This window comes from Dryobates pubescens, chromosome 8, assembly GCF_014839835.1.
Source record: "Dryobates pubescens isolate bDryPub1 chromosome 8, bDryPub1.pri, whole genome shotgun sequence".
Lineage (NCBI taxonomy): Eukaryota > Metazoa > Chordata > Aves > Piciformes > Picidae > Dryobates > Dryobates pubescens.
In genome coordinates this window covers 26213549-26227899 of record NC_071619.1, presented here as the reverse complement: position 1 = coordinate 26227899, position 14351 = coordinate 26213549, and the positions used below count along the sequence as shown (strand labels likewise).

Here is a 14351-nt window from a genome sequence, read left to right as displayed (position 1 = left end):
TTTTAATGCTTCATACCAAACTTCCTGACTGGCATTCAGAACAGCACACTTCCTGCTAATAATTCTTACACTTTAGTCATTATCAGTATGTGTTCATAGCAGTAGTCCTTGACCTTGCTCTATGTAAGCTGTGTGTATACAAAACTGCACTGCTCCAATGGGTGTAGTCATCAACACTACCATGCTGAAGAGCTCTGTGACAAGGAAAACTGGAAGAGCAGTGGGCATCTTCTTTTTGTCTCACATGCCCTCTCTAATTTGAGCTCCTGCCCTTAAATAAGACACTTGCGTTTCTAGACGGCTCCCACCCCTTGGTCTCTGCCTTAGACCGTGCGCCGCATTACGTTTGGGAACATGGTGTTATTTTTCGAAGCCATGGGAGGTGCTTTATCATGTACGTGGCTGAGATTTCCGTGTCACTTGTTCTTGCTTTGCTGCTGCTTCTTTTGTTGAAGCTAAAGCTGTCTTTTCCCAGCTCTTGAGGTTGTACTTTTTCCATGACTACTAATTGTCAGCAGTGATCTGTTAACAGTTCTGAAGCCTTAGCTTTCAACGTGTGTCAATGTTTTCAAGGCCTTTGTTCTTATCCCACGCATAAATGTTCTCTCCAAATGAGATGCCTGCTATCCATCCTCAGTTCATATATCAAATTCTCACAAGTGCACAAGAAGGCTAATGAGCCAGAATGAGGGCCCTGCATGGCTAATGTAAGGCATAGGCATTGAGAGGTCTGTGGACTGTTATTTCAGTTGAGTACAAGGATGCTTACAGAGTTATACTATATTAATGTGTTTATATTTGGGTTCAAAACATGCTAATGATAGTCTGCTTAGTGTGCGTCTGTGTTACAAGATGCAGCTGGCCTCTGCTTTGGCTAAGGTGTTGAATGTAAGGACCTAATACTACTGTTGTTAGTCTCCTGCCTTCTGTAGTATGGGAAGCTGTAAAATAATATAGGATGCATTTTAAATAAATAAAAACGTAAGGCAGTGTGTTGTTACTTCTCAGCTGGAAAGGGAATATACCAGAAAGCTGATCTTTCCTCCCTTCCCCTGAAACAATACACAGTGCTGAAGGAATAATTTAATTTAGTTGTAAAACCTTAGCATTTTGACTAACACTCATCAGCTTGTTTCTTCATGGTTGGTAATGAAATTAGGCCTGATAAAGACAGTAAATAAATTCTGTAAACTTCAGTAATATCTTAGTACAAAATTCAGAGTACCTACTCTAGTGAATTTATGATCTGTCTACAATTTTCAATATTTTAGATTAGGTTTGGATTTTCAAATAAGTTATGGTAGATCCATGTGACTTCTACACAGTGTATCAGTGTCATTGATGTTGTTAGATAAGGACTGATTGGTATTTAAATAAAATGTTAAGCCTGAGATAATTCTCTGCTTACTACACTAAAAATTTCAATAAGTGTATTGGAGATTCTATAATATTTTAACAAATTAAGTATCTTGGAATGTACTATGAGCTCTCTCAGCTTGGTTAAAAAATATTAAGATTTTTCTGTGGGCAAAAATAACTTTATGGAATAAGAATCACAGAATCATCAAGGTTGGAAGAGACCTCAAAGATCATCAAGTCCAACCTGTCACTACAGACCTCATGACTAAACCATGGCACCAAGTGCCACGTCCAATCCCCTCTTGAACACCTCCAGCTGCAACTCTGAGATAATAAAATCATGACTCAGTAAGCACAGTATATACACACAAGCGTTGAAATACAAGTGTATTGTGTATTGTGTATTAGTAAACACAGCCCAGCATCCAGGGGTTCTTTTTGTTTGCCTACTGTTTAGTTAGACATTAGGAAGCAACTTAAAGTGAGTCTTCTTAAAACTTCAAAATAATACAATACCATATATTTGAAGTTGTGGCCAGCCTAAAAGCAGATTGATTTTTGTAGTTCAAAAGGAGCAGCTCTTCTGCTTAGCAACTGTTTTACAACTGCATAGAAGGCTTTCACATTGCTGTCTTTCTAGGCGAAGCCTATTTAAATATTGGTGCATTTTAGCTGCCTAAAAAACAAACAAACAAACAAAAAAAGCCACAAAAACACACACACCTGAAACCAACCAACCAAAAAACCCCACAAAAAAACAACCCCTTTTAATCTCTGTCTTTTATTTACTATGAAAACCCAGAGAGGAGCACTTACATATTACTGTCCATTGCTGCTGTATTCCTGCTAAGTATTTGCTGACTTTCTTATTGTGTCTGATAAGACAGTTTTTGTTCTCTGTGTCCTGGTGAATTGAGAAATACACATCCATTAGTTGAAGCTGAAAAGAAAATGGGATGCTGTTGCAACAGCAATCCATTTCCCTCACTGGGAAGATGGTGTTTGAAGAATTATTGCCCACACAGCCAGGGTAGCTTGCTTGGCCCACTGGTTTTCTACAAATATGCTTTGGACATAAAGCACACTAACAGCTCTGGCTTTGAAAAAGCTTAAGCCACATGCCCTTGATGATGTGTAAGTACTTCTCATGCAAACTCTGAATTATATGCTACCCTGCTAAATTACAACTCTTGGATGTCTGGATTTGCAGCTTAGATGAGATCAGAATAAAGCTGTGGGTGCTCCAATCTGTACCAAGCAATTGTACCAATTCAGTGAATTTTTTTGCTGTGGAGACTTCCTGAAGAACTATCCTGGGTTTGTATACATGGAAGACCCTGCCTTTACTCAAGATTTCTTAGTGAATGTCACACTTCTTTCTCCTACCCTCATTTATTGCATTAGACCATTCGGTAACACTGGACACAGCAGTTCAGCTTTCATGTGTGCTAAATGAGCCCAAAAGCAACAAACATGATACAATCTACTGTTAAAGTTATCCTCTTCTCTGGCTATCCTGGAAAGTTTCCTATATCTGAGTTGAAAGCCCTAGGAGCCAGCATCTGTATATAAGTTTCAACTTAGATCCAAATAAGGCAAAATTCTTGTGTTCTTAAATTTTCAAGTGATTAACCTTAAATTTAAAGGGACACTAATTGTATATTGGAAAAGTTTTAATTTGCTATTGCTAGAAGATAATACTGATTACACACACACCCCCCCCCCCCATTCTATTGTTTGAATTTATCACACCAGATTGCTTGTCAGCTTCATCTTATGACTCTTGCAGGCCTTCTGTGGCTTCTCTCGACCCAATGTTCCACCTCAACATCTCTCTGCAATAGCCACAGGAAACTGGGGATGTGGTGCCTTTGGAGGGGACTCCCGATTAAAAGGTAAATTATAGTTCTTCATTGACTTGAACTCAGATTTTGATTATTTTTTTTTTTTTAGCTTGCTTTGTTTGCTTAAGTACATTTTGTTGGGTTTTTTTTTTTGTTCTGAGTTACACATTTTAGCTAAGAACCGGAATAATAGTTAAACTGTCCACAAAACTGAATCATTAGGCCATGGGACCTTGAACAACAAAAAACCCACTCTGTTTCTATGTGCTATTTTTAGTTTAGTATTTGAAGTAAGTATATGATGGAGAAATGCTGAATTTACAAGGACCCTTAGCACTGAAGCCTTCAAAAGCATGGGTGTGTGATCACGAAAGTTCTCAGTCATATAAAGCAGCTGACTATTCTGAAGGATTCTTTTTAGATTCTGCCTAACTCTGCAAAGTTGTTTGAAGTTCCTGGGAATTTGCAAGGCTTCATAAATTTGCTGGCAATGCTTAATGTTTTGCTCCTCATATATTGCTGTATGCCAGAGAGTCACTTAGATATGCTTTGTTCTTTCCTGACTTGCCTTCTCTATTACTCACTTTCTCATGTTCTTTTATTTTTAATTAGAGTATTTATAATGCAGCAGACATCACATGCCTACATTCATTTAAGTGTTTTTCCCATCAAGTCAAGAACTGATGAATCCTGACATTTAAATTGATATCCTGATCCATATAGCTCTGAGTAGGAATTTACATTTTTACTGGTTTTCAAATACTTGGAGAGTATTTAAATTTTGCTTTTCTGAACAGCTTTAGGTAGTTACATTGAGAGAAACAATAAGCAAGCTACCAGCTCCGTTATTTTTCTTTTTTAATGTGTTTTATTCATTGAGCATCTTTTTCTTTATTCCTCAATGCTCACTGATTTCCTGACAGTTGTTTCTGATTTCCATTAGATAAAATGGGCTGCCAAGTGCAGATTGTCAGTATCAGAAGTAGTATGTACTGCAAGACCCGGTCACACTTGATTATAATTATATTAGGAAGGTTTAATAAATGTTTTGATTTGCATAAGGCCTACTTGTGGACATGAACTGTAATATCCCATGTATAGTTCTTTTTAATGCATGGGTTTCTGATAAAAAATATGGCTTGTGTGATCTAAGCCATTATTTGATCAACTCTGGATGTGAATTTTGGAATATGGATTGCTCACTGCAATGCTTTTAGCTCTTCTCCCCATCAATCAGAGCTGAAAACTGGAGCATGATGACAAAGACCACCAGAGCTGAGTCCATTTTGGTGAGATGACCATTAAGAAAAGCCATTGAGGTAGACAAAGGAATGAGCCATGAGATGTGGTACTTTGGGACTTGAGTATGAGCCCTAGGCAGAACAAGAGCATGTAAAGACTTGATCATTCTCTGTTCTATTTTAATTCAATATTTTAGTTACAGCTTATTTAACTTCTCATCTGGTTGTGGATCAACTCTTTTTTTTCCCCCCAAAGTCTGTAAGAATTAACAACAGCAAGTTAGTGTGCTGACATTAGAAAAATTCATTGAAATCTTTGTGTACTCTGAAGTCTTCTCATGTTCTTTTGGTAAAAAGCCTTACAAAAACAAACGTAGTTTGAAGTGCACTTCAGTTACTCTTCTTGTAAACATTTCTCAGTTGATGCTGAAAATCCAATACTTAGTAAAGAGAATTAAATGACAGTGATGTGCTATCGGATATGCAGCTAGTTGTTCAGTATGTGGCATTTTTCTCTGTGCTAATGCTGACTAGAAACAAGGGGGCTTCAGGAGTTTATTGTAAACCATGAGCTGAAAAAGGAGTACAATAGTTTATCATGTGGATTTTTTCAGAATGGAGTTGCATTTGAGATGTGATAACTAAATGAAGTCTTTTCTAATTCACACACACGCCTATCATACGTATTCTAAAATGCTGCATAGGGTTATTCTGACCACAGACTCGCACTGGTTTCACCTCACTATAAGCACATTTCTTGCACTAGAAATTTCTTTACACTTCATAGGGGGTCAGAAATTCTTAATTTCAGAATATATTTTAGGAAACTCTGAGATTGTCAGGACTGCGATTTCATGGAACCCAAATAAATAGCTTTTGTTGCCTACATAGGCTTGATAGTGTATTGCAATAATAAAATAATTTCTATAGTTTAAAATGTTACTTTTTCATATAGCAGTCTTAAATATAGATCCTTGTCTGTTCAGAAGTAGTATCTGGATCTGTAACACAGGCTTCAGAACCACCAAAGTATTTGCTGTCATTGGATATAACTGGATAAGCACCATAATGCATTATGATTTTCTTTCTTTTTCATGGATTAAAGGAACACGATTGAGTAGAAAATACTGTTTCACTGAAGGCCACAGCTGATGCAAACACTAAAGTTGTCTTAAGGAAGGAAAAAAATAATCTGGCTTTATAACACGTGGTATATAAACAAGCCAGATTCCAGCTAAATCAGGGATATTTCAGAACACTTTTAGTATAAACTTTCAATAATGAAAGAAAAAAAAGCTGCTGCATTTGGGAGAAGTTGAGAGGTCTAGTCTTGCTTTTACAACCAGAGGATAATTTAACAATTACTAGCAACAGAAAGACCGTGTAACTGTCTAAAGAGTGGAGGAGTTGCTTCATTGAAAACACAAAGGAGATGATTGATGAGGCATCTCATAAATACGTGAATGTAACCTGTAACAATTGTGAGAACTCTTTGGTTGAGTTAGTATTCGTATTTGAGAAAATAAAATTCAATAGAAGGCTGCCATCAACTTTATCAAGAGCCTTGTAGGATTAGTGGAAGGAGAGGAAAACACCTGTCTTGCCTCATGTAAATCCATGTGATGTTGAGGTCTGCCGTGATGGTACTGCAGTTCTGATCCTGCACAGTAGGCAAGGGCTTGGGGAGTAATGAGTATTCCTTCCCTTGTTGCACTGCTGTGCCTGCAGCAGTGGAGTTCTGCTCTGCTTGCCCCAGCTCTGCCTCTACTGTCACTTCCCTCCCACTGCTCTCTGTATTTGGGCTGCACTGCCACAACCGTTGTGCAGTGTGGAGTCCCTGGTGAGAACATTCTTTCCACTGGCTAAAAGGCACTAAACATGTCAGGCTTGTGAGGATAGCTGGGTCCCAGATGGATTTGTGTTATGCTTCTATCACTCTTGCCAGGTCATAGAGGAAGGTATGTCAGCACAGGTGTGAGTCCAGAAGAGTTAAATAGCATCACATCAGCTGAGTGCAAGGAGCAAGAGACCCCACATCCCTCCAGTGCCCTGTACCAGAGGCTCTATTGCTCCGTATCAGTACTTTATGAAATTAATGCCCAGAAGGTTGTGAAGCCTAATTCATGACAGAAATTTTGTCCCGTGTTTCACAAGACTTACCAGCAATTCAAGATAAACAGTAAGGAATTTTAATATATTCTGTAAAGTGAAACTGCATTGTTTGGAATGAATAATAAAGTAAGATTCATTAGGTTCTGTTCCCCTATGCAAGCTAATTAGACCCTTTAAAAGCTGAACTACTGAAGCTTTACCAAATCCACAGCTGGTTCAGTAGTTTAATTAAAGTATCATTCCCAGATTGAGATTAATTTCACATGTGAATCATGTCATTTATAATATTAGCTATGGGTTTGCCAGAAAGGTTGTTTGGGGTTGTTTGTTTGTTTAATAAAGAATGCAGTCTTTTATTAGGTCTCTGTTTAAAAATGTGAAAGATTGTTGAGCTGAACCTTGATCAGCTTTCTATTTAGTTTCCACTAGTGGGTGGAAATGCAACACATATGCTGTTTTATTTAAAATTAATCTTTACAAAGACAATATTAATCACAGTTTAATTCTACTTACTGGGCAGAAAAAGGAAAAAATTAATATCAGAGCTGTACTCAAAGACTCTGAAATAAGACAAGTCACAACAGATAAAATACTTGCTGGGGCCCATTATTTGCCCTCTTCTAGCATTACCTGAAATGAAGGTGTGTTTGATTGCATGCATCTGTGACACTCCAGCCTCACAGTACTGCTTGGTGGAAAAGCTGTACCACTGTTAACAATTTGGTGCTCCCTAAAAGGCTCCTGTTTTTTCTTCTCCCCTTGCTTGCTCTTGGCTGTATGGTCTGATGCCTTCCCTTGCATCAGCTCTGGCCCATAGCAAACCCTTCACTCAGCCAATTCAGCTGCTTATCTGGCAGAAAATAATTAGCTTTTATTGTTTTGTGATATAAATTTTCTGCCAAGTAACTGAATGGAATTGACTTACTGAAATGTCTGATGAACACCTGAGAGCTTCAGAGAAGTCAGGAGGTGGGTGAGAAGGGAGAAAATGTAGGTGGACCAGAGCTACTTTCTGCAGTGGGTCATTAGGCTGGCTTAGTGGGACCATTGTTCAATACCCTGGATGATTTTTCAAAATGAATCTTGAAAAATCTGTTTCCAAGATTGGAAAAGAAATGAGAATGCTTCCTCATAGGAAAACAAAAGTTTATTTTGTAATGTTAACCATTGACAGAATTTGGTTGAGCATGTTTGGCATGAAGCTGAAAGTTAAATAACCTGAGTTGCATTCCTGATGTCACCACTCACTTCTGTAGGTCAGAATGAGATGCCATATTCCATGTTGTTTACTTCTGTTACTGCTCCTTAAATTGTGCAGTAAGAGGCTGCAGAACCATAGGTCTCTTGGGAGCTGTATGTTGAATCAGCTCTTGTTTTGTGTAGCTAGTGAAAGGGTTGGCTCCACTCCTTTGGAAGGATGTCAGAGAATGGGAATTGTGACTTGCTTATGTATGTATTTTACCCCACTATTTGTGACATGATGCAAGCAGCTTGAACCAGTATGTGCTGTCATGCACATTGATTGGATAAATGGCTGCATGCTGCTTAGGGACAGACAAGGACCCCTTTGATTTTTATCACATTGCTTATCTGTAAAGAGTGGTTGTTATTAGTGACTCTAGCAGAGCTCTTCAACACTCAGAGCTGCAGTGGCCAGGATTCTTTACTTTGTTGTAAAAATGTAATCATAGAGTCATAGAATGTTAGGGGTTGGAAGGGACCTCCAGGAATCGCTGAGTTCAACCACCCTGCCAAAGCAGGATCACCTATGGCAGATCACACAGGAACACATCCAGGTGGGTTTTGAAAGTCTCCAGAGGAGAATCCACACCCTTTCCAGGCAGCCTGTTCCAGGACTCTTGTCACCCTCAGTAAAGAAGTTTCTCCTTATGTTGAGGTGAAACTTACTGTGTTCCAGCTTACGCCTATTGTTCTTTGTCCTATCATTGGGCACTGCCAAAAAGAGGCTGGCACCTTCATCTTGACACCCACTCCTCAGATATTTATAGACCTTAATAAGATCCCCTCCCAGCCTTCTCAAGACCGAACAGCCCCAGTTCTCTTAACCCTTCTTGATAGGAGAGATGTTCAAGTCCTTTAGTCATCTGTTAGACTCTCTCCACTAGATCCCTGTCTCTGGAAATACCGATCAATTTTTCAAACTGCTTTGCAGTGTTCACCTGAGGATGGGTGATACAATTAGTTGCTCTAAGCTTAGGTTTTGTTTTCCCTTTGGAAAATCGTTGTACTCTGTATTCATATAAGTGATCTTCCTTTTTTGTCATTTCAGCCTTAATACAGATAATGGCAGCTGCTGAGGCTGGGCGTGATGTTGTTTACTTTACCTTTGGAGATGTGGAGCTGATGCGGGATATTTACAGCATGCACACTTTTCTCTGTGAGAAGGGCCAAACTATTGGTGAGCATAAAGAAATCTTGTCATGTAACAGACACCTAACCATCTCTAAAAGTGAAAGCTGTCCAGTAGGAACTGCTCTCATCAAGTCCTGAACACAAGCAAGCAGGTGTCAGTTTGTTTATACCTGTTTCCAGAGTGGAGAGCTCTTCTGATTCAGGCTCAGATGCACAGAGTGTATGTGTATGAAGACTTCTAGAATCCTTTTCTAATTCATTTGGGAGTTCACTCAAGAATTTGGAAAACACACATAGATGTGGTACATAAAACTACTTTCTTTTTTTTTTTTTTTTTTTTTTTTTTAAAGGAAAAATCTGCTTACACATTCTTGATACAGATTTGTCATAGTGGTTCTGGCTTGATCCTGCAAGATGTGATCAGTAGTAATACAAGAAAAGCAGTGTATCCGTTGCCCCACTGTAATTGTTAAATGCCATCAATTTCTGGGACAGAAGCACAAGGCTAGATAACTGCAGTATGTTTTGTAGGTAATACATAGGCAAACCTGATGTTCAGATAGCTTGTGGAGAAAGCTCAGGAGAAAGTTGTAGGAGCCCACCCTGTATTTTGAACAAGCTTGGAAACAGTCATGTTCCCCTTAAAGGGTTGTCTACCTACTCTTTCACTGCTTGTATAAAGAAACATTCCTAGTCACTGTCTTGGCTAAAGTGTGCATTTCTAGTCATTATTTGCAACTGTACAGTCCTTTTATAGCATGGTCTTAAATTTTTTTCCCCATTGTTTTTAAGGGGACATTTACAGGCTGTTACTGAGATACTACAATGAAGAATGCAGAAGCTGTTCTACTTCAGGACCAGATGTCAAGCTGTACTCTTTCATATACAACACCATTGAGTCCTATGCAGATTCTACTGATGATGATGAAGAAAAAGGGTTGTGCATTGAGGATTAAAATAAATGTATTTGATCAGAATATTGTTCATCTCCTCCCACTGGTATATTATGTGGATTGCTGGGTATCATGTATGAATTGGCTTAACTTAATATATATTGACTGCATTGGTAGTTAATGTGTAATGCCCAAAGAAAACCCACCCTGGAGAAGACAAGATTTTTTTTGTTTGTTTGTTTTGATGGTTTCATACATTAAAACCTTGTTCATGTGTGTACAGAAAAAGATTTCTTTGGTAAATCTGGTTTGCATTCTCTGTACTCCTTTGCCTTTATTTTTCACAGGTCTTATCTAGACTTCTCTTGCAAGCTTAGTGCTGAAGTACAGGCAGCCATGTAACTCCAGGGGTTATTTTGGAGAGAAGTGTTGGAATGATCATACTGAAAATTGACATAATTTGATTACCTTCTTAAGACTGCCAGAGTAACTTCATTGTTCTTACCAACTTTCTTATTTATTTGACTTTAAATGTCCTGATTTAAATATATTAAATGGTTAAAATTGGAAAGATTTTGGAGGAGCTATAATGCATTCCACAGCTACATTGTCTTTATCAAGTCAGACACAGAAGTTAGCATGAAGTAGAGAAATATCAAAATGTGGGAGAATACGAAACTGAGAAATGTAACCAGAGTTAGGAGCAGAGGGAAATATTTTGACATGAAACTCTCAATATCATTTGATTGGTGCTGTTACAATACTGAACAAGGTATTAGAGATGTTAGTATAAGGAAAGTTTCCCAAGGCTTACTGTTGTTGGCAATATCATTTGAACTAAGGTCTGCTAGTTGTATTTATCTTGTCATATCCATTCTTTATTGTAGTATGCATATATGTGAGTATAAGATCCCCATGGGATAACATAACTGAGGAAATGGATATCACTTACATATCAGTGGGAGGAAAGTCTGCACAGTACAATTAAGAGTATGAGCTCTTACTAGGAGTTTGCACCTTTGCTTTTTCAGGTATGTGAACATTACCAATGAAGACAGGGCAAAAGATGTATAAAACTGTGCTATTACTATCTCTGTGAATACCAAATTAGCATTGTTGTTGTACATTAATAGTTTACCCAAAACTGCAGATACATCTGTGATAGGATTTTTCCAGGTACAGGGCCAATCCAATGAAAGATTTGTCTGTTAGTAATTTAAACACAGTTTATTTTAAGCCTAAGTTGCTAAATTTTGCGTCCCCTGTATTAGATTTTTCTGGTCTGTCAGGGTTGCTGTAACCAATTTTAGCAATGCAAGTGAAAACCACAGGAGGAAATGCAGTGAGCTGTGCCTTTAGTATCAACAAATCCTTTTGGTTAGTGTCAGATAAAACTTCACCAACCCTGAAACGCAAAACAGTAATGAAATGCTGTTGGCAGTCTGGCTTACAACAAAGCACTCACTGCTTGAGGTGCTGTGGTGGAAGCAATAGCAAAGAGTTTGGGTCATTTATAAAACACCTAAAGAGTGCTGCACCTTTGCATTAATGTTAAGTGGGTATTTTGGAAGCATGGTGTTTGGAAGGTGATAGATGCAGCAGTTTTCTTCCCCTTCTTCCCACCAGCTGTAGTTTTCTCCACCCCTGTCAGTTATAAGGAAAAGTTTTGGGCTGGAATTTCAGGTGTTTTTCTGTGTTTGCAACTTGTATCTTCAGAGTTAGTGGAAATCTTTTCTCCTAGTCTGTCAGTGTTGGCTCACAGTCCGGCAAAAGGAGTAACTGTTTTCTGCTAAGCTCTTACTTGGCATTTAGGTTCCGACTATGAGAGTGCTTCTAGATGCATTGCTGCTACTGATAAATGTACCCTGTTAATTAAGACAAGTGATGGAAAATTGGTGCTATCTGCCAAAACTTCTTCATCTTATTACTCAGGATTTCCTATAGAAAAGGTGAATTTGTTCCTAAACAACTGGAAGAAATTATAGCAAAAAGCTTTAGGTGGCTAGATGTGACCTCCCCTTTATTGTAAATAAAAATTTTAGTGCAATACTTGTTTTCATTGTGAGAGGAAGTGATTGGTCAGGTATGGAAAGTGTACCAAAATAATATGGCATGAAGTTGTTTCAGCTCTGGAAAGAGAAAATATGTTTAACTTTGGAAAGAGTTTCTGAACATCATAATTTAAAGTATCCAGTTAAGAGAGTGTTTGCAGTGTCCAGTGTTTCCAGGACAATCCAAGTAATTTTATTCTGTCTGTATTTTCACTGATATCTGAGAATTTTCAGACATGGGGAAGAATGCTTTTTATTTCAGATTAGGATAGGTTTACCCTACTTTTCCTGCCCTCCCCCCCATGTTTGTATGGACAGAAGAAAGGAAAATAATGACTCATCTTCTGTTTAATGTGTCAACTGAATGAGTGATATATCCTGCATTCTGCTGTGTGTCACTGAACATGTAAAGGACAATGTTGGAAGAACACTTGGAATATGAATTGATTGTGGAAAGGCTGAAGATTTTTTTTTCTCGGTTGTTTTGGGAAGGTGTTTAAGCAATTTATCTCCAAGCTAACAATTTCATAATGGTGTTACATTCCTGTGACTTCTTAAATCAATAAAAAACTAAACTGCCCAGAATGCTGCATGTGGAAACAGGAATTTTGCATCAGCCCAGTATGTGCTCTGCATCTTCTTTCTTTTTCCCTCCACTCACCAGTCTCCCATTTATAAACCACCTGAAAGGGTTTCTTTAACTGGAGATGCCTGTTGGTGCTGTGTTTAAAGTAGCATGGAATGGAGATGACAGTGATCTCTTTGTGCAGCCTAGTAAGCTTCAGTTTCACTCTTCCAGAAACCTTTTTATGAAGCCTTCATTTTTTTTCTTCTATTTTTCTTTCTATGAAGCCTTCATATTTTTTTTTTTAAATTTTTTAAGGGGAATTTATTATTGTAGGGATGTTTGCTATATTATTTGAAATAAAAATAAACTTCCTACTGAAACTTTTGTTTTATACTTTTTAGCATCTAAATTGAATGCTTACTATGAAGAAATGGCAGGCAGTTGTGTAGATTGCAGTGTTGCCTCAGAGTCAAGTTTGATAATGGAGCACTTCTGTTTATTTACAGTTCTTGCGCCTCAATTTTGAGGTGTTCTTATCTAATGATGAGTACCCATTAGTGTATATATTAATTTATAAACTGTTGGAAGTGTTCCTGACATTCTCCTAACCTTACAGTTTATGCACCATTACATTCTATTGATTTTTCTGGATCTTTATGCTGATGTTTACATGATTTTGTAGGAATACAATTAAAAAGCTCTGACTGAAGCAATATTGTGTGCTTTGTCTTGTAATATGCTTTCCAGGACAGAAAAATTCAAGCATATTTGAATGTACAGGTAGTTCTAGCAGTAGATTTAACCATTCACGTATTTTGACACATAAAATGTAAGTAATTAATTTAGTCTTTCTGTACAATATTGTAGTGGTTGCTTCCATTTTGTATGGCAATGCAAAAGGAAGTAACTACTATAAACTGTGTTAGCGTGAATGTGAGATTTCATGCAAATGTGTGTGGCCATATGCAGATGTTTTTATGTTAATTCCCAAGTTGCTTTTGGGAAGCAAGTAATTATTCTTAGCACTTCATAGAGGAACTAAAACTAAATCAAAGTGAATAAACCCCTAAAAATATATAACTAATATGTTGCATAAATATTTGCATATATTGTAAACCTGAGACTGATGTTCTGCCTGATGCAGCAGTCTCCAGCAACCAGTGTGCTGGCTGCTGCACAGTGGGTCTCAGTTCATCCTCAGGATGGTTTGGCATTCCTGGTTTTACATTTAATTCTTTTCATGAAATGGCCAAAACGGCACTGTTCTCTATAAGAAGTGTTTGGCTAAATTTTGGATCACCTAGAGACTTGTGGTAGCACGGTGTCAAGTAGAGAAGGTTTGATGTCCTTTGTGTTGTAGCCTGCAAATCCCATGTGATGGGTGAGCAGGAAAGGTGCTCCCACTCTGTGTTGCTGCAGTGGGGAAGCAGCTGCCAGTCTCCTGTCCCAGGCTGCCACTGATCTAATCGGCAAACATCCTCAGGAATACGTTTCACTAATTCTTAGTAGGCGGCTGTGGAGATAACTCCTTAGGGATCAAGCACAATTGCAAGGGCTACTTCCCCATGGACTTTTCCCATCTTTCCACTGCAAACCATTGGCTTCCCACTTATGTCAGTCTTTTAACAGAGAAGTCCCAGACAACTGCATTTCACAGCTTCTGGCATTTATATTCCAAACAGTCTGCATCCTCTTAGCCTAAGCAGCTTGCTACGGCAGGACAGACAGGTGGATGTCAGGCTTTTGGGATAGCCAAATAAGCTCTGTAAGGTTCACTTATGTTATTTGTGTGTTAGCCAATGTAGGGAGATGTGGTGTTTGCCTTAGATGGTGGGGTTTTCCCTTTCTTTAAAAATAAATGGCAGAAAGTCTTCTTTCCCTATTTTGTGGTACATTTTTGACAAGAGTGA

The 14351-nt window shown here is 38.2% G+C and overlaps 1 protein-coding gene across 1 annotated transcript in view; it reads left to right on the top strand.

Annotated features, from left to right (window-relative positions):
• The window catches only part of PARG (poly(ADP-ribose) glycohydrolase), a 63586-nt gene extending 50848 nt beyond the window's left edge, over nt 1-12738 (top strand). Inside the window, exons 16-18 of the mRNA XM_054163924.1 lie at nt 3149-3254; nt 8847-8975; nt 9722-12738. Coding sequence (XP_054019899.1) covers nt 3149-3254; nt 8847-8975; nt 9722-9885 — 399 coding nt within the window. The 3' untranslated portion in view covers nt 9886-12738. The remainder of the gene's footprint in view (nt 1-3148; nt 3255-8846; nt 8976-9721) is intronic.
• The last annotated feature ends 1613 nt before the right edge of the window (nt 12739-14351 follow it).